Here is a 21,126-nt window from a genome sequence, read left to right as displayed (position 1 = left end):
AGGAAAGTATGAGAATCTGAAATATGATTTTCATTGACAACTTCTAGAGTTTGAAACTTCAATTAGCAGACAAAAAACACGTACTACTTGTTAGGCGTCAACTACACTTAGAAGGCAAGAAGTAAACTTACTACAAACAACAAGAAATTCAACGAAACAATTAATTCTTTAGTGATAAAGAATAAAACTAAATCAAATAAATGACAGAAACAAACGCGTGGGCTCCACTAACTTCTACAAAAGATCCTTCCCTTCTATTCGTGCACACCAAATTCGAAGAATTCGTCAAAATTTAGCAGAGTATATGCCTTATAAGATGAAAATTTAAAAAATAAAAGAAGATCAATAATATTCAGAAAATAAAAAAATCAAACAAACAACTAGGAATTTAACCAAATATTCTAAATCTCATACCGCTTTTTTCTCCTCTTCCTCCTCAACTTCCTTATATAAATTCAAGAAACCCCTAGCTCCATTCACCTTCATCTCAAAAACCCCATATATATTTCCTAACTCCATTAATATTTTCCTCGAGTTCGTCCACAAACAAATAGCCAAAAGAAAAAAAAGGGAAATCTCCCAAAAGGAAAAGGAAATAAAATAGAAATGGCTTCCACGTTGAAATATTCCATGATTATTTTCTTTGCTAGCGCCCTTTTTCTCCAAGGCACTTTGGGTACGTATTGTATATCTAATCTTCTTCCCTTTTCACGCAATATTTCCATCGCTTCTTTGAATATGTCAAATGCATGTTTTCATTTGCAATATCCAGAGTAGTTTTTCATCTCAAAATCAAGGGCGGAGCGACATGATCTGGAGGGTTTAATTAAATCTCATTCATCGAAAAAATTATACTGCATAAATAGGGTTATAACAAATTGTTTTGTACACAAATAAATTGTTGTATCCCCTCGACTTAAGAAAATCTTCTTGTGTAATAACAAAGATGGTTCAAGAATTACTTTAAGTCAGAAGTTTTATCATATGGGTGACATATATTCTTGTACAATTCTTAAAAATCAATCCTCTTCTTAGAATTTCTGGCTCGGCCAGTGTCCAGTCCACAACGTGTGGATTTAATGTAACAAGTATATGTATCGTAAATAATAGATTTTGATCATTTGCTTTGTTGGTGTGTTTAATAATGTCAGGGAATTTCATTTGTGAGGATTTGCCAACAAATGTGTGTGGTTTCGCGATCGCGACATCAGGGAAGAGGTGTTTGTTGGAGAATTCAGCAGGGGAAGATGGGAAGGTGGAATATCAATGCAAGACATCTGAGGTTATTGTTGGAAACATGAAGGAACATATTGAGACAGATGAATGTGTTGATGCTTGTGGATGTGACAGGAACTCTGTTGGGATTTCTTCTGATGCTTTGCTTGATTCTCAATTCACCTTTAAGCTTTGCTCCCCTGCTTGTTACCAAAAATGTGCTAACATTGTTGACCTTTACTTCAACTTGGCTGCTGGAGAAGGTACCAACATTACCATTTTATTCACTATATTTAGTTGCAGAAGCGGAGCTAAAGTGCCAGGAAGACCTAACCCAGTAGCTTTGGTTCAAACTCTATATTTGTCTTTAAAAAATTATTGAATACTTATAAATATTTAATTTAGAACCCAATAACTTAGAAAGATTAGCATTCCGAACCAATAAACTTGAAATCCTGGCTCTGCCTCTGTTTAGTTGTACACAGTATGTACTTATTTCGGAACCCTGAGCAGACCGTAGGTGATAAGTCGGAGGAAGATGAGGATGACGTCAAATCATCATGCCCCATATGCCCTAGGTGACACAATAGCCACAATAGCCGGAACAAAGGATCGCGACCCCGCAAGGGTGAGCTAACTCCAAGAACCTGTCCTCAGTTGGGATTACAGGCTATAACATGAAGTCGGAATCGCTAGTAATTGTTGTTCTAGGGTTACAATAATAACTAAACTTGCACCCTTATGAGTGGACTCTTTCCTACAATAATGTTATTTTGTATGTTGGAATTGTGCAGGAGTATATTTGCCAGATTTATGCAACAAACAGAGAACCAACCCACACCGTGCTATGATTGAGCTCTCAAGCAACGGAGCTGCACTCGAAGATGTAGCTGATGCTCCAGCTCCTTCCCCAGTTTCTTTCTAATTTACTTATACATCTGAAAAATTAATACTACAACATATACTGCATACAATTTTTTTGTTCCTTTAAAAAACAAGTATTATCATTAATGTTGTATTTTTCTACAATGAAAGAGGGATGTGGGGGAATTTTGATTTGTTTCTAATTCCCTTGGATTTGTTGAAAATTGTTCCGTGAAATTCTTTTTCCAACACAACTTGAATTAAATATTCTTCTATTTGGATTGCATTAATTATCTCTTGTTTCAAGTTCTTTGTACTTGCAAAGTTTGTGGTAATAAAATTACCATATTAGTACTAATTTTAGTGCCAATAGGAAGCCGAAAATGAAGAAGTTTTATTTTGTGTCTCATACAACTTACACTAGTTGTATGAGACTCATTTTTGTTTCACAAATTTGTGGACCCCAATTTTTTGGGTCCACAAAACTGTGACACAAAAAAAGTTGCCTCATACAACTTGTGTCAGTTGTATGAGACACAAAATAAAATTTTTCCCGAAAACAAGAAAGAAAAGGGAATTAAAGAACCAAATCCTAATATTACACAAACAATAAAAAATCCTATTGTTGTCATGTCTCCTCCTCTGTATATACAAATAGTAATACGGAGTCCCAAACCTAAATATCAATTTTTTGACTCAAAATACGTTTCTACTGTCAAAAAAAAAAAGATACTTTTCTATATATAACGCGGTATTATACCGCGCTATACTTTAACGGTGTTTCTGCAGTTAAAATATAGCGCGGTTTACTACCGCGTTATGTATAGCGTGGTATAATACCGCATTATATATAGCGCGGTATTACACCGCATTATACCTCTTAAATAAAATGCCCTTCTTCTTCCCACGACAGAAACAGAAGCCAAGCCCCATTTTTAAAACAAAACAACAGCGGTCCCCCCTCCCTTCCTTTTCTCCATAAAAAATCCGAGTGGACCCCACCCGTCACACAAAAAGATAAGATTATAGGTCCTGCATCCAACCCAACCCTTCTATTGTTGTGATTTCTTCGTTTTGGGCTCAAAATTTTAATTTTTCGACTTTTCTAAAAACATAAATCAAGGTATTCTGATTTAGTTTATGTTGAAACTCGTATAATAATGCATATTAGTTGTCTTGAATGTGTTTTCATGTTGTTTTGTGTTTTGTTTGCGATTAAACTAGTATGTTATTTTTATCCGGATTAAGATATTAGTGTTTTAAAAAACTAGTTAAAAGTTGAGAAATAATTTTTTTGTGAGTAAAAATGTTCATAAATTTCTTTTACTATTTTATATGTAATTTTGTGAATGTTATGTTATTAAAATATATTTGTATAAGCCGATAAAAGAGTCTCTCACCTAAAAGTAGATATCATAATCAAATAAATTCGATTCATGTTTGCAAAAACAACGTTCCCTTTTTTTTCTGATATTTTTATAACGGATTAATTCAATGAATTAGAACGAATCAACTGATTGATGGTCTATATCTTTTAGACTATAGTTAATGGATACTCTTAAATCATAATTCTAATTATATAGACTATGATTCCATACCAGAAAAATTTTCAAATTACTTTTCGGTTTTGGAGTTCTCAACAACAAACACCTACCCCTCTATTAGAATAGAAATTCATAATTTTTTTTTAGATTTGATTGTATAGTGTATACCCGTTATGTACACAAAATTGGCTGTTATTCTATTTTTATCATAGAATGATTATTCGGTCTTTTTTCTTCTTTGTAATTTGTATCATGATTCGATCAAAATTTCTCGAGTTCTTCGAATTTGTAACTTCGCCGAAATCGGAATAGTTCCTATACAACTACATTAGTATGAAATCGAATCGCCTTGAAATATTTCTTATTTCTTATCGATTCCTGTCAAAAAGAAATAATTGGAAATTTGGAATAGAGGATCCATATCTTTTGTTTTTTTCTTTTAAAAAAATAAGTTTTTATGTTATTTCATACTATACAATTCTTTTCTTTGTGGGATCTTTTTCCCATGAGAGGTAATGAGAAGAATTCTAGAATGGATTGATACCTATGCCTAGATCACTGATAAATGGAAAATCGGGAGAGGAAGCGAGAGTAAAAGAATGCCATAATGAAAAAAGGGGACGTTCCCAAGGTGAAATTCTTTAGCAGTTAAAAATACTCTCGTCTTTGTCCATCGTTGTTCATGGATCCCCCACTAATCAAACCACCACTCCCACCGGAACCCCCAGATAAGCATAACCAAATGGAGGTAGAATTACCTCATCACTCCTATAAGGAAATGCTCTTGGACAAACCAGCGAGCAACCAAACTGATTACTATGAGATCGACCAAAAACCAAATCCAGATCTTGACAAGGGAAGCACATTGAGGGTTCAATTCCCCTTTCACAAGATGACAAAAAATGCCTTTACCTTCCATGGCGTTACTCTGTAATCATCAAAGTTTTCAAGCGAAAGATGTCTCACCATCTCCTTCGATCTAAATTGAACGAGCTATGGAAGCCATCTGAACAGTTAATCTTGCTTGACCTAGGGTGGGACTTCTACATAGTTAAATTTAGTTTAGAAGAAAGTATGGTTAGAGCTCTACACCTTGGCTCCTGGTTCATCTCTGGAAATTTCCTATCTATACGAAAATGAGAACCAAAGTTTGTTCTTCAAGAAGCCACTCTTACTTCTACTGCCATATGGATTTGTCTCCCTCAATTACCAACAGAATTCTATGATCAGGACATCCTAGAGAAAGTTGGTAGGAAAGTGGGCAAACTTCTCAAGATAGACCAATACACATCCTCTACTCTAAGGGGAAGATATGCCCGTATTTGTATTCAAGTACCACTAGAAACCCCAGTAGAAACATCGGTAATAATAGGGGACCATAAGCAGGCTGTGACCTACGAAGGGGAGGGTACTCTATGCACCATTTGTGGCAGAATCGGGCACACTGGACAAATTTACAACTACAGGGCACCACACCTACAATAACCCATGAACCACAGGAAGCTCATCAAAAGAAAGCAGTCATATCGGAGGAAAATGAGTGAAAAACTGTTACCTTCCCAAGAAGACGCAAGCAGGGACTAGCAAAAACAATAAACAAAAATGATGGTAGAATGAACAAACCACAACATGCTCCACAGAAGGATGAGATACAGGTAAATTTGTTTGATGCAAACTCAGGTAAATTTCTCCAAACTCAAACTTTGCGTTACAATTCAAAAAAAGTAACCCCGCACAAAATACACAAAAAAGGCCCAATGGCCCAATGCATAACACAACCACCACTAACCCACAAGGTCTGACCCAACAAGGTCAGAGAACAGGCACACGGGCCCAACCCAGTACAAGTGCCAAAAGAAAAGCGAGGCCACCTACTGATGACCTTACCGACCCCAATCATGAACCCAGCGTTCAAGGGACCTCTATCCCAACTCCCAAGACCACACTTCTCAAGAGTGGCAAAATACCCAATGGGGCCGATCCCTTTTCCTCAAACGGGTACTCCAACAAGGGCACAACTGTCAGCCCAATTCCCTACCCAAACATACTCACCTACGCTTCCCCTACCAGCACTCTGAAACGACCTCTAATGGAGAAATATCAACAGTCATAAAAAACAATCGAGTTCCCTATCTAGTACCTCCCCATTTCCAGGTGAAAAGACTACAACCGTCACCTCCATTAGATCCCCAATTAATGACCATCCCACCCCCAGTTCCGATATCCAGTAACCCTTCCACTGACAAAGATTTGACACCAAAAGGGGTTCTGATGGAATGACAATCCCTTAAGTTCACCCCACTTGTTACCCAACGTAGTAAGGCAAAGAAACATAAAGATAGCAAATGAAATGCAACCAACCATCATCACCTCCTTACCACCACCACTGGACCACCAACCGACCTCCTGGTTGGAGGTTGCTTTACAAGGCTAGGGACTCTCCTAAAATTTCACCCTGGGCAATCAGAATGTGACCCTGATAGTGCAAAACCCAACCCACCTAGCCAGAGTCACAGTGGAAGCACCAATCAAAGCACTGGCAGCCTTTGGACCTCTCCTATGGCAATAGATAGTCAACAACGACAACAACTCCCCATTAACGGACCCTCAAGCTCTCAACAACCACATTCTACAAAGCTTCCAAACCCTACCTTTCTTCCCAGATCTGATGAAAGAGGATCCTTCAGTGGAGCCGATCTTCATTATGATCGACCAGCTAACTCAAAATAAACCATCATCTTCTGCTCCAACAGGGAAGAGCAATTCCCTACCTCTCCAGAACATCAAGAAAGGAATCTCCAAAGCGCTGGAAATCCTCAAGAACAAGAATGCCTCGGAGGAAGAGGAAACACCTTATGCCACACCACGAACGAACTCACTACTTCTGGACTTAGTGAGAGCGATAGAGTTCAACACAGAAACCAACGAGATAATAGTGATCCTATGCCCCAGAATAATGACCAAGTGTGGAATGAGCCTTGTCTCAACCCAAACACATGGTCCGAAGAAACCCCTTCTCAACCTAACTCCAGTGCTGAGTCTCAAGAGGAAGTCCCCCCACCTCAAATGATGGGTCTGCAAGGACAAAAGAGCCCTCAAGAGGGACCTCACCAACCACCCCCAACTCCAATGGTGAACTACATCATATGGAATGTTAGGGGTGACAAAAAGGCCGAGTTCAAACGACACTATTTAGAAATGGTGAAAATACACAAGCCTGCCATGCTTGTCCTACTTGAAATGAAGATGGCAGACCACCAGAATCTGGCTCAACAACTTTAGTTCGATATGATCATTCAGTCTCCGGCAGTAGGGCTATTTGGGGGTATAGTGTTTATGTGGAAAGAGGAGTTTGTGACAGTTAAAGAAGTGGCAACTACCCCTCAAGGCATCTATGCAATGGTTAAGGTAAGTCCCAACCACCTTCCATGGCTCTTCTCTGCTATTTATGCTAACAATATCTTAGCAAATAGGAGACTCCTATGGGAGAACCTAATCACAATATCAAAAAACCTAAAAATCAACTGGTTTATAGGAGGAAACCTCAATGAAGTCTTAAAGGCCAGGGGCAAATTTGGGGGCAATCCCATAATCCCGAGCCGCAACAACTTGTTTTGGACCTGTATAAATGAGTGTAACCTCCTATACCTAGGCTATAAAGGAAGAAAATACACTTGGACTAATAAAAGGTACAGTAACAAAACCTCTCTAATCCTGGAAAGAATAGATAGTTGCTTCGCAAATGAAGGCTGGATTGAACAATACCTTGAAGCTACTATACTGCACCTTCCTAGGACCCACTCAGATCATTGCCCTTTACAAATTAACTTGGTAGGTCCCCCAAACAACAAACTATTAAGGCCTTTCAGGTTTGAGTCAATGTGGGCTAGCCACCCTTCTTTACCTAACATCATCAATAGGGCATTCTCAAACCATTCCACCCTTCTTCAATCCACTGAAAGCTTCAAGACTCTAGTTACCAAGTGGAACCAGGAAGTCTTTGGAAACATCTTCCATCAAAAGAGGAGAATCCTAGCAAGTTACCAATTCAGGAGTTACCTGTTATACCTTGAAACAAAGTTAAATGCTGAACTCAACCTAATCCTCAAAAATGAAGAAGACTTTTGGAAACATAAGTCTAGGATTAACTGGCTAAATGAGGGTGATGCTAGCACCAGATTCTTTCACACACCCACCCTCAAAAGAAGGAGGAGGAATAGAATCCTCTCTCTTAAAGAGGAGAATGGAAACTGGCTTCATGACCAGAATGATATTCATACATTAATTGTGGATTTCTTCACTGATCTATACACAACATCCCACACTAAAGCCCCTGGGGCTTTCACAAGCCACTCCATCATGTCACCCATTCTATCTGAAAGCCAAAGAGCTTTTATGGACAAACCTCTTCATGCGAATGAGATTAAAAGGGCAATATTCTCCCATAAATCCTTCAAATCTCCTGGCCGTGATGGCCTCCACCCCTTCTTTTACCAAAAGTATTGGGACATAGTAGGGGACTCTGTCACAAACTTCTGTCAAAAATGCTTCTCTACAAGCTCTATGGATCGCACCATGAACCAAACTCTCTTGTGCCTAATCTCTAAATGCCCCCAAGCTTCAATGCTAAATTTTTTTTAGGCCCATTGGACTTTGTAACACCATTTACAAGTCAGTCACAAAAATCATTGTGAACAGAATAAAGCCTATTCTGCCCCATATCATTGGACCAAGCCAAGCAAGCTTCCTTTCTAATAGGAGAGCCTGTGATAATGCCATCATTGTCCAAGAATATATCACACACTTCAGAAAAATGAGGGGAAAAAGTGGCAACATGATCCTAAAAATTGACCTAGAGAAGGCCTTTGATAGGCTAGAATGGTCCTTTATTAGAGACACTCTAGCTGCTTTCAATTTTCCCCAAGGCTTATCCAAGCTCATCATGTCATGCATCAGTACATCATCCATTTCCATTCTTTTCAATAGGGGAAAATAGAGTCTTTCAAACCCTCAAGAGGCATTAGGCAGGGAGACCCTATGTCTCCCTACCTATTCATTATGTGCATGGAAAGACTATCAAGATCTATTGATAATGCAGTCCTACATGACCAATGGCATCATATAAATATAAGTAGGTCCGAACCAAAAATATCTCACCTCTTCTTTGCGGATGACCTTACCCTTTTTCTAAAGCCAATGACAGGAACTGCAATACCATTCTTTCAATATTGTAGAACTTTAATGAGTAGTCAGGACAGAAAATCAATCTCACCAAATCTAGAGTCTTGTTTTCTTCAAACATTCCACAGGATGCCATACAGAACCTCTCCAATTATTTGTCCATTAGGCACATAACATCCTTTGGAAAATACCTTGGATTCCCAATTCTTTACAAAAAACAAATATCTATAGACTTTGAATTCATCATTGATAACATGCAATCCAAGCTGGCTGGTTGGAAAACCAAATGCCTTAACATGGTTGGGAGAACAGTCCTGGCCAAAACTTCTTTGAACAACATTCCAAGCCTTACCAATCAGATTGATAAAATACAAAGAAATTTTCTTTGGGGCACCACCCCTAAAAGGAAGAAGTTACATCTGATCAAGTGGGACGTGGTCACTAAGACCAAGGCTGGGGGGGGGGCTAGGGCTCCAAAAGGCTAGTATCAAGAACAAAGCTTCTCTCACAAATCTTGCATGGAGGACCTATAAGAATACTAATAGTCTATTGGCTAGAGTTCTAATTCACAAACATTGCAACATGTATAATAATGCTAGATCAATTAGGACATTTATACACCCTAGACACCCAAAATCTCCAATCTGGCTGGGCATCCTAAAGGGCTAGGAGATATGCAACAAAACAAGTAGATGGGTAGTCCACAAAGGAAATAGGTTAGTTTCTTAAATGATACATGGATCCCTAATCAGCCAACAATCAGACAGATGATTGAGGGCCCATTAATCCAAAATGACCTAGACGCCAAGGTTAGCTCAATCCACAACCTAGGGAATTGGGACACATCAGCTTTGTCCATTACCCTTCCTCCACGTATTATGAACCTGGTGAACTCTGTGTTCATTCCCCTTGTTACAACTAAGGATGACAATCTTATATGGGGTTTGACTCCTAATGGCCAGTTCTCAAATAGTTTTGCTTACTCTTTCCTAAGGGGGACTGACACCAACCTCCATTCTGGTGAGGAAGACTCCTTCAAATGGATCTGGAAACTACAAGCCCCCAACAAAATCAAGTACTTCATCTGGCTCCTAACCCATAAGAGACTTCCAACTAGGAGCTTCCTCCCGTCTATTGGAATCAACTGTGTCCCACAATGTCATTATTGTAACAATGGACAGGAAGACATTGCCCATATTTTCTTTGAATGTCCTAATGCTGTCTATTTCTGGAATGAAATTCTCCAATTTTCAATGGCCACCAGTGGAAATCAACATGGAACTCTATAAAAAATGTCCCTTTCAACAACTATTCCTTTGGGACAACCTCATTCCCTTTTGTTTATGGCACATTTGGTTAACCGAAAACAACAATTTATTCAATGATAAGAAGGAGCACACCAATGCCACAAACACAGTCTCAAAAGCAATTGAATATCTTATTCTTACAAAGAATGACTCAACAAAGGTAACTCACCAGATCTTGTTAAAATAGGAACCACCAACCAGAGGTTCTTACAAACTAAATACAGATGGAGCAGCAAGGGGGAACCTATGAATAAGAGGATCAAGAGGAGTATTCAGGAACCAAAATGGAGACTGGATATTGGGTTACATGGATAATATCCCTCACACAACAAACACTAGGGCAGAAGTACAGTCGCTCATACGGGGTCTACAACTAGCGGAGCAAAACAATTTAGTTCCATTAGAAATAAACACTGATTCAGCTGAAACAATCAATATGCTTTTAAATGGAAGTTTGATTTATGACCCTATAATTTGTGAATGCAGGTCAATCATCCAAAGGATGGACAACGTGGTAGTGAGGCACATCTACCGGGAGCAGAACATAGTAGCTGATGCATTGACCAAGGAAGCAGCAAAGGAAATATTTTTGAATAAGTCTATGACATTATCAATTCCTCAGATGTTTGTCAATGATGTATTTTGGGCAGACATCCTAGGAACTGTACTAGTTAGATCTTTTGTGGGTTGTAACTTAAACACAATCGTGCATAACATTACAACTATGGGGTCTCTTCGATACCCCAATAATGCCTCTGATGTAGTTCCTTTTGTTAACTAGCATATAAATACTATATCCCTTTTAACCAATAAAATAAAATAAAATATATTTGTTATTTTTATTTAGTTTAGATTATTTATTTGCTTAAAGACTAGTGCCCTTTTAGCGTAGTAAAATATAGAGTCTTTTAACGTAGTAAAATATAGAGCCTTTTAGCGCAGTAAAATGTAGAACCTTTTAGCGTAGAATCTCTGTAGTTTAAGTATCTACTATATTGATAGATTAGACACAAACTCTATCTACTTATAATTTACAAAAATTAATTATTTAATTTATAAAACAAATACACAGAATTATGAAAAATATTGAAATTGACACACATAAGAATTCAGGATAGCTTGGTGCTACTGAGCCTCAAATATCGAGCATGGAACCCATAGGTATATACTCTGTCCAATTAAATATTTAAATATTAATTATTTACAAAACAAAACAAACACACAAAATTCTAAAAATATTGAAATTGGCACACATAAGAATTCAGGAAAGCTTGGTGCTGCTGGGCCTCAAATATCGAGCCTGGAACCCATAGATATATACGTTGTCCAATTAAAAGTTAATTATTTAATTTTCAAAACAAACACACAAAATTCTAAAAATATTGAAATTGACATACATAAGAATTCAGGAAAGCTTGGTGCTAATGGGCCTCAAATATCGAGCCTCGAACCCATAGATATATACGTTGTCCAATTAAAAGTTAATTATTTAATTTTCAAAACAAACACACAAAATTCTAAAAATATTAAAATTGACACACATAAGAATTCAGGAAAGCTTGGTGCTACTGAGCCTCAAATATCGAGCATGAAACCCATAGATATATATGATATCCAATTAAAAATTAATTATTTAATTTTCAAAACAAACACACAAAATTATAAAAATATTAAAATTGACACACATAAGACTTCAGGAAAGCTTGGTGCTACTGGGCCTCATATATCGAGCCTGGAACCCATAGATATATATGCTGTCTAATTTAAAATTAATTAATTAATTTATAAAACACATAAAATTATGAAGAGTATTGAAATTGACACACAAAAGAATTCAGGATAGCTTGGTGCTACTGTGCCTCAAATATCGAGCCTGGAACCCATAGATATATACTCTGTACAATTAAATAATTAAATTTCTTCTGTGTAGCTTGGTGCTACTGGGCCTCAAATATCGAGCCTGGAACCTATAGATATATACTCTATCTAATTAAATAATTATATATTAATTATTTACAAAACAAACACAATTAAATGAAAAAAATTAAAATTGACACACATAAGAATTCATGATAGGTTGGTGCTACTAGGCCTCAAATATCGAGCATTGAACCCATAGGTATATACTCTGCCCAATTAAATAATTAAATATTAATTATTTACAAAATAAACACATAATTAATATTGTTTAATTTATAGTAGACGACATAGACGTGCCGCCTGTGCATCCTGGACCTTTCTCCGATGAGCTATTACTGTTACAGGGCGATCATAGGTCCGCCTACGTATGGGAGGGAGAGTTACTGGACCAGACTCTCCGCGTCAGGAGAGTGGATGACTTGTGGGACTTTATGAGGGGTAGATATTTCCATTCCCGTGTAGTCCAGCACCTGCTGGATACGGGCTTCTATAGGATTTTTCAGATTGGGCGGATGCAACTCGACTGGTCTATGATCACGACCTTGATAGAGCGGTGGCGACCGGAGACACACACTTTCCACCTGCCCATTGGCGATGCCACCATCACGCTGCAAGATGTTGAGGTTTTATATGGGTTACCTGCTGATGGACTGCCCGTTGCACTGCCTCAGTAAATGAGATCTATGTCACGTGCCCAGTATTTGGATTTGCTGCAGCAGTTCACTGGTTTTAGGCCGCAGGATGAGACTACAACTTCAGGGGCCAGTCGCATGGCTTTGACAGCTATTAGACAACATTTGGAGATATTGCACCCCGATATCATCGGCGAGACAGATGATATACATATTCACGGTACACGAGGTTGGTGCTGCTCCTTATTTTTAGGGGTGTCTTGTTCCTGAACACTTCGAAAAATCTAGTGAGTTTGCGAGTTCTACATCATCTTCAACAGCTAGATGATTTACCCCCAGTACAGCTTGGGTGTTGCTGTTCTCGCTTACCCGTACGGCATATGTGTCGGGCGAGCATGGGCACCCAGAGCGACATATGTAGTTTTCTGCCACTTCTACAGGTGACAACATATTCGAATACTCCGTTCATTACTTTCAATTCTATCTAGTCAAAAATTTTCTTAAACTTTACGTCAACCTTGTATGTTAGGTTTGGTCCTGGGAGTGGATCCTGCAGTTGCGGCCACCTCTACCACTATTACCTCCAGATGTAGCACCTTCATTTCTCCCTCAAGGTAGTGGTGGGTTCTCCGGCGTGGAAATTACCGAGCCATTGATGCTCATCATAATCTCCCCCTTGTCAGGGATGTGTTGGATATACTGGAAGGTGCACAAGTAAATGTGTACCTAAACTTACTTGTTATAAATTCACTTGTGTTGCGCATAGTCACTTTTATGTTATTATTTGATAGTTCATCTGGATGCCATACATCGACGACTTGATAGGTGGCCTGCCCGATTATACTCGGTCGGCCGACTGATTTGGAGCACTTTCATCCCGCTAATGTGCCTCGATATTGTGGAGCATCATGCCACAGAGCGGGTACTTTGCCAGTTTGGCCATCCGCAGACTATACCGAGGGGGCCTACATGGCAGGCTACACATTATCAATGGGATAACGTTCGAGGGCGGACAATGCATTTGTAGCATGGCTAGAGGCACATGTCCATACTTGGGACCAGCGAGAGGACCCGATTCCGCCCCCACCTTCACAGATCCAGGCGGCGACTATTCAAATGTATGCGTCCTGGTACCGCCGCATTACCTGATTTTTTATCGGAAACCCCATTCATCAAGCTGACGGTCGGTACAGACCATACGCCAGGAGACACGAGTTACTAGTATGTTATTTGGAATTCTTACTAATAACTGTGATATAGCGTTCTGTAATTAATATTTTAAATGTTGTGCAGGCTATTGGTCATCATATATTCTACCAGTTGGGACTACAGATGCAGCAGAATGCCAGCGATCCTGCGGTCGCTAAGTATGGATGGCAGGTGACAGAGCTGGCTCTCGGGACAGTGCAGCGAGCCAAAGAGGGTGAGCGCTTAGATCACGACATTGATTATGTGACGCCAGAGCACCACCATCGGGTCGTAGGGGCCGGCGAGGAGGTGGTACCTAGCAAGGAGGCGTTGAGGCACCTGTTGAGGCACCTGATGAGGAGGTTGGAGCTGATCTGCCGGGTGACATTCCTCATCCAGACGAGCATCCCAGCAGCATGCCATCGTACAACATTCAGCTGGTGCTGCCAGCATCGCAGGTGACCCCATCAGATCCATTGTTGATTAAGGGCATGAGATTCACCGGAGGTTGGGAGCAGCTCTTTCCAGGCCCATCGACCGCAGCTAAGGATCGGCCGACCCGATACATGGATGGTGGGCACAGGTTGAGTTTTAGCTATTCGTCGTCAGGTGCGACGAATCTATCACGTGCGCAAGTATGTTTGTATTACTATTAAATTTTAATTTATTTTTTTCTCAATGATTTGCCATAAATTAATTTTTAATTTTCTTATTAAGGCTTCATCCCAGCCCGTCACCGAGGCCACTTTGTGCGATGCTGAGGACACCACGAATGCTTATATTCAGGAGCCTGATGAGACCATGGTAAGAAAATGTTTTTGACTTAACACGTACATTACTAATATACATTTTCATATACTGAGCTTACTTATTGTTTTGTAGGTTGATGATGGACCGACGACCCCTTCTACCGACCCTGCCAGCCCAACTGACGATCATGCTGCAGCGCATCCTCATATAAAGAGGTGACTTGATGAGGATGATCCTGATAGTGTATCCGGGCAGGAGGGGATGCGCCTCAGGCCAACAAGTGCATTGAAGCACAAAGGCTGTGGGGCTCATTGATTTCTTTTTTTTTTGTATTTTATGTAAATAATAAATTATGTAAATAATAATAATAATTTTTATGCTTACATAATATACGCATTATATTTTTATTACTCCGTTTCTTCTTTATTTAACAGTACAACAAAAACACAAATATAGAAACGTAACATAACTTAAATTCAGTACAACTAATGAAAACACATGACACGGGAAACATAAAGATACACTACTACGCTCAAGACATACATGTCATTGTTTAGTCACCACCGCCTAGTATTCTCTGCTCCAACCACTTAAATTTTTCTTCTAGCTTATTTTTTTCTTCTTCCACCTCTTTGAGTTTCTCCTTCAACTCCGCAACTTCTCGTTTGGATTGTCGCTCTCTTTTCCATTGTTTCAAACACAAATAATGAAGATGCTGCAACTTTTCTTTGTAGTATTCCTACAGACAGGGTTCATCAATCCATACCTCAAAATTGCAAACAGGTTCGTCGAGAACCCTATAATACTTTTTCATACACGCCCAATAGCGGCGTGCAACTTCACCATCATTCCAACAGTCTTGCATCATGCATTTTTTGCCGCACTCGCACCTTGACATATAAAGGGGTTCAGACATTTGTTAAAGCGTAAAAAAAACCTTGCTTTTATGGAAATATTTGCTATTGGTTATTGTTAGGCGCAGGAAATAACTAGAATGCGCCCGTTATTTATAGGCAAGACAACACACAAAACGTAGTATTTAATCGTGCTATACATATTTACTTTTTCTGGAACGAAACATCTTTTTCGCAGTCGGTCAACTTTTCAGACCGACAAGACAACACACAACACGTAGTATTTAACCGCGCTATACATATTAATTTTTCTGAAACAAAACAGCTTTTTCGCAGTCGGTCAGCTTTTCAGACCGACAAGACAACACACACGTGCATACTTCAATAAGCCGTTGAATGACTCCGACACATTTGTAGTCAGGGCTCCCTATCGTCTGCCACCATGAGCATGCAATGTCCACTTGTGAAGCTCATGTCCCACCAGCCAATTATTGGCTCTTTCGTCTAACTGCCGGATCGCTTCCATGCGCCTCGTGAATTTCCACTACAACCTCACTCCCCTAATATAATGTAACCCTTATTTTTGACTCTTCAGACATTATAAAAATGCTTGATAACAAGAAGAAAAGTTTCAACGGAAGTTAAAATATTTTTTGAATGGATTTTCATAAAATCCTAGCGCCTTTAAATAAGGCAATGCCTAGCTCGAGGGGCTGAATTTTTTTTGATGTATAGCGCGGCATTACACCGCGCTATACCCATTTGAATTATTGTTATGTCAGTTAATCTTAGGAGACTTATTGGTGGGCCCACAAACAGGTATAACGCGGTGTAATACTACGCTGTATATATTTGAATTACAGTTATGTCAGTTAGATACATGAGACTAATTGGTGGGCCCACAATCAGGTATAGCGCGGTACACATATAACGCGATATTATATCGCGCTATACTTTAACGGCAGAAACACCGTTAAATATAGCACGGTGTAATACCACGTTACATATAAAAAAGTATCTTTTTTTAGGCAGTAAAAATGTATTTTGAGTCCAAAAAGTTGGCATTTAGGTTTCGGACTCAAATAATACGATTCTAGTTGTAAAAGTAGAACAATTTTTCCTCTGCTTCTTTCTATTTGTTTGTGCAACAAACAATGGCTTTAGCTCCCTCTTCTCTTCTCAAAATAACAGTACTAGTTGTAGTTATTCTACTACTAACTTCCACTTCCACCGCCCTCTCCATCACAAAACAACTCCTATCATCAACAATATCCACAAATAATAATATGACTATAAATATAAATATTACTATTACCACTATTCCCACAACATTGACGTCTCCTAATTTTAGTTCCAATAATCTTCAACAAGACATTCCTAATTGTAATGAACAACGCAAGGATCCTCGTCCAACATCCGAGGACACAACTTCAAAGCATATAAGTGGATTAGAAGTGGCTTTTATATTTGTTATCATCACTATTCTGACTTTTGCATGTTTTGGTTGTTCTGTCTGTATAATCAAGCGCTATGTCTTAAAAGATCCTTAATCTAGTGTATAGTCAGCATACTTACTTTGATATTAAATTGTGATTATGGGTATTGTACTTTGGACAATTTTGAGTAATTTCAGTTCCATCTCAAATAGTTTGAGTAAAGAATGTTTTTTGATGTATGTTAGGTAAATCCTTCTCATGCAATTACCCATCAAGTGCTTCCCTTTTTTATTTTTAAGTTTTCGTCAAAACTAAGATTTTTTTTAGTTTAATATCAAAACTAAAGTTTGATTAATTACACTTTAGTCTTTCTCCGTTTCTTGTTCTTTTTACCCTAATTGGTTATATATCTTCGTTCATCCACTTGTAAAATGCATACTATTAATTTAATAAGGTGCTTAAAAAGGGAACAAAATATGGTCTACATGATGCCTTAAATTGGTGAGAAAATTCACTATATAGTTTAGCCAAGTTGCTTCATAAATGCAACTTCACAATTTGCTGCATACTTGTAGTTTGGAACTAAATTGGACCAAATATTCCCTAAACGTATGTGTGTACGCTTAAATATGCCATAATTAATCTTTTAATTATGCTCGGTTTGTTTCCGTATGAAATAATGGCACATTTGGGACCCGTTTGGCCATATGTTTTACCAAAATAAATTTGGATTTTATTTGGCAAACACATATTTGGCAATAGATTTTGCATACATTTTGGCAAAATCCTAAATCCCAAAACCAGCTCAATAGCTGGTTTTTGGCCAAAATATCATTATTATATGTTTTAAAAATTGCTTCAAACTTTTGTATTTTATAAAAGAGCCCACTATTTATTATTTTGTAACAATGTTGCTTCTTCTTCTCGGTCATCTGATAGTGTATCATGTAGTTCACTATAAAAATAATAATTTTGTACCAAAGTTATTTATGTTCAGAACTATTGTTTGCGATAATATAATGAATGTTATTGATAATGATGTTGTTGGGTATTTGTGATAGTTTTTAAAACTTGTAGGCATATCTCATGTTTCATGTTTTTTCAAAATAAATTTGGGAAATATATTTTAAAAACTGATGTCCAAATACATTTTCATCTTCAAACCAAATTTCACCCAAATCAGATTTTTCAAAACAAATTTAGAAATCTGTGACCAAACACTAGCTAAGTAGCGGTAAGGGCAGGACTGGGCCAAACTATTAACGGATGGCAAATGTTGTGAATATCGTATACTTTAAGGGCGTTTTTTTATCCTTTACCTTTATTTTTCCACATCTGCTGGATTTTCATCTTAAACAACTTAGTGGACGTTTGGACATAAGAATTGTAAAATTTCGAAAAAAGTAAAAAAGAATTTTTTTAAGTGAAAATGGTATTTGAAAATTAGAGTTGTGTTTGAACATGAATATAATTTTGGGTTGTTTTTGAATTTTTGTGAGTGATCTGAGAGAAAATTTTGAAAAACAGCATTTTGGAGTTTTTCAAAATTTTTGAAAAATTTCAAAATTCATTTTCAAGTGAAAATTGAAAATTTTATGGCCAAACACTGGTTTCGAAAAAAAGTGAAAACTTTTCAAAAAATAAAGTGAAAAAAATTTCATGGCCAAACAGGATGTTAAAGTATTTCAGTTTCACTTATTTGAGCTTCTCAAGCTATGCATGGCCTATATTGCTCAAGGTATCATTCAGTTCAAGAAAAAGTGTTATAGTTGTAGCCTTTTCAAGATTAACTAGTATTAGAGTACGCGCGTTGCGCGTGAACCTTTGATAATGAGTTAAGATTATGAAAATTGTCACGACCCAATTTCATTATAGGTCATGATGGCGTCCAACACCGTTGTTAGGCAAGCCAACCCGAAGATATTAGTGAGTTCTCATTTACTTTACCAAAGCTATTCTAGCATTTTCTTAACTTAAATTTAAAACAAGTGGTAATTAGAAACTTATATTAATAGATATACAACCTAAAAGAATAGTCTACCAATGTGTGTGACAGTAATTAGTGTCACAAGTACTGGGGCGACTAGTAGAATGTACAAAATATCACTATCCTACTGCCTGAAACATGATATACAATACACAATAATAACAAAAAAGAGAACTCCGGGATGCTGCTGAACGACTCAAGAGGGGGCAGCTCACCATGAGATCTCGATCAAAAGCATAGTACAATTAAGTAGATGGGTAACTAGATGCACCTACCTCAGATCCTGTACAATTAAGTACAGAAGCATAGTATGAGTACATAAACAACATGTACCCAGTAAGTATCCAGTCTAACCTCGAAGAAGTAGTGACGAGGGGTCGACTTGACACTTACTAAGGTCAATATAAAAAATAATTAAAGATTACACTAAGCATGGATAACATGGACATAATGACAAGCTCAGAATTTAAAGTGAACAGTATATCGGTTTCAGTCATGTCTTATAATAGTTGCACTCCAAGGCATTTAACAGAGTAAGTCATGGATAAGATTTCACATACGTATCATGCGCACATTATGCCGATGTCGTACGGCCCAGTCCAATATAAAAGAAACTGTGCACTGCCAGAGGGTCGAATGACGCGAACCATAGATGCATCTATTTCTACCGAGGCGATCGGCCCGATCCACAAATAACAATTATTATCAAGAAGGCACATAAAGGCGCATTCATAGTCAAATAAATTCATACAAGTTCTCAAGTAAGTGCATACGTATTTTTCCAATCCCTAACATGTCCTATGTGATCTCATTAACATGTAAGAATATTTGCAAGTATGGCATGACACGGGTCCTAAACTACCCTGACAATTAGCATAATAGTAGCTACGCATGGACTCTCGCCACCACGTACGTACGTAGCCCCCACAAACAATCACATACATTTATTAGATTCACTTAGGGGTTAATTTCCCTCTTACGAGGTTAGAAAGGAGATTTACCTTGCTTCAAAGCTTACTTCCAATATCAAGAACGTGCTCAAACCATCAATTTGGAGCCGAACAATCCAAAATTGATTAAACGAGGTAAGAACTAGTCAATACAAGCTCAAGAGTTCGTATTCTAACTATTAAAGTAATTCCCCAACCCTAAATACAAGTTTCCTAAAATCCTTCCCTGGTCCTACGTGCCCGGATTCCGGAATTTTTTAGGGAAGTTGTTACCCATAACCTAAGGATCAAGAATATATGATTTCTACTTCATTCCATAACAAATTTCGTGGTTAAATCTTGTTTTTATCAAAATCCTAGGTTTTACTCTAATCCCATAATTTTTTACTAATCTTTATGTGTTAATCAACCTAAAACCCAAGTAGTAAACTCACATTAAGTAGAAATAACTTACCTCACAATTCTAGGTTGAAATCCCCTCTTTGAAAGCTCCCAAATCACTCAAATAATGAAGGAAGTATGTCAAAAATGACACATTCCCGTATTAAATGAAGGCACTGCCTTCAGCGATTTTCGCACCTACGGTTAGGGAACCGCATCTGCGGTATTGCTTCTGCAAGGTAATGTCCACATATGCGAAGTTGGGCTAGGCTGGCTAGGACCGCTTCTGCGAAAAAGGAGGCGCATCTGCGGTTCCTAGGCTCCTCCCCCTTGGCCGCACCTGCGAGGGCTCGATCGCTTCTACGGTCTCGCATCTGCGACTGACCAACCGCAGGTGTGGTTATGACAGATACCTGGAGCTTCAGCTCCTTCCAAAATTTTCCAACTTCACCTGAGCCTCGTCCGATTGATGTTCGGGATCCCCGGGTCCCGCCCAAACATACCGACAAGTTCGAAATCATAAAACGGACTTGCTCTGTCACGACCCCAAATACCGGTCGTGATGGCACCTATCACATTACTAGGCAAGCCAACCAATCAATTAAGCACAATCCTTTTTCCTTTAACAATAAACCATTTCCTAACACAAGTTTTAAATACCAAATTTCATTATAAACGTTTGAAGCAACAGATAAATATGCGGAAGTTAAATAAACAGGAAACTACACAGCCCCATAATCTGGTGTCACGAGTCTAGAGCCTCTAATACATGTCTGAGCATCTAATACATCACAAGCCTAGAAAATGCGGAAAAATAACAAGATAGGTAGGAGAAAACAGGGCTGCAAATGCCATGCAGCTACCTGGAAATCTCCGGCAAATACTGAATCAGCTGAAGACCCTCACTCGGCCACTCG

General features: G+C 38.3%; 1 protein-coding gene across 1 annotated transcript; it reads left to right on the top strand.

Annotated features, from left to right (window-relative positions):
- The first annotated feature begins 478 nt into the window (after positions 1-478).
- LOC104235494 (uncharacterized) lies at positions 479-2,369 on the top strand. The gene is made up of 3 exons (XM_009789280.2): positions 479-676; positions 1,152-1,478; positions 2,010-2,369. The coding sequence occupies exons 1-3, from the start codon at positions 607-609 to the stop codon at positions 2,138-2,140; spliced, it is 528 nt and encodes a 175-aa protein (XP_009787582.1). The 5' UTR covers positions 479-606; the 3' UTR covers positions 2,141-2,369.
- The last annotated feature ends 18,757 nt before the right edge of the window (positions 2,370-21,126 follow it).

This window comes from Nicotiana sylvestris, chromosome 12 (genome assembly GCF_000393655.2).
Source record: "Nicotiana sylvestris chromosome 12, ASM39365v2, whole genome shotgun sequence".
In the NCBI taxonomy this organism is placed as follows: Eukaryota; Viridiplantae; Streptophyta; class Magnoliopsida; order Solanales; family Solanaceae; genus Nicotiana; species Nicotiana sylvestris.
This window is presented reverse-complemented; position numbering and strand designations above follow the sequence as displayed.

What these genes read in the sequence shown, in the direction of transcription:
- LOC104235494 (XM_009789280.2), top strand. Translation starts at nt 607, where the DNA reads ATGGCTTCCACGTTGAAATATTCCATGATTATTTTCTTTGCTAGCGCC. An exon ending in TTTTCTCCAAGGCACTTTGG is followed by an intron (nt 677 to 1,151) that starts GTACGTATTGTA and finishes TAATAATGTCAG; the next exon opens with GGAATTTCATTTGTGAGGAT. An exon ending in CAACTTGGCTGCTGGAGAAG is followed by an intron (nt 1,479 to 2,009) that starts GTACCAACATTA and finishes GGAATTGTGCAG; the next exon opens with GAGTATATTTGCCAGATTTA.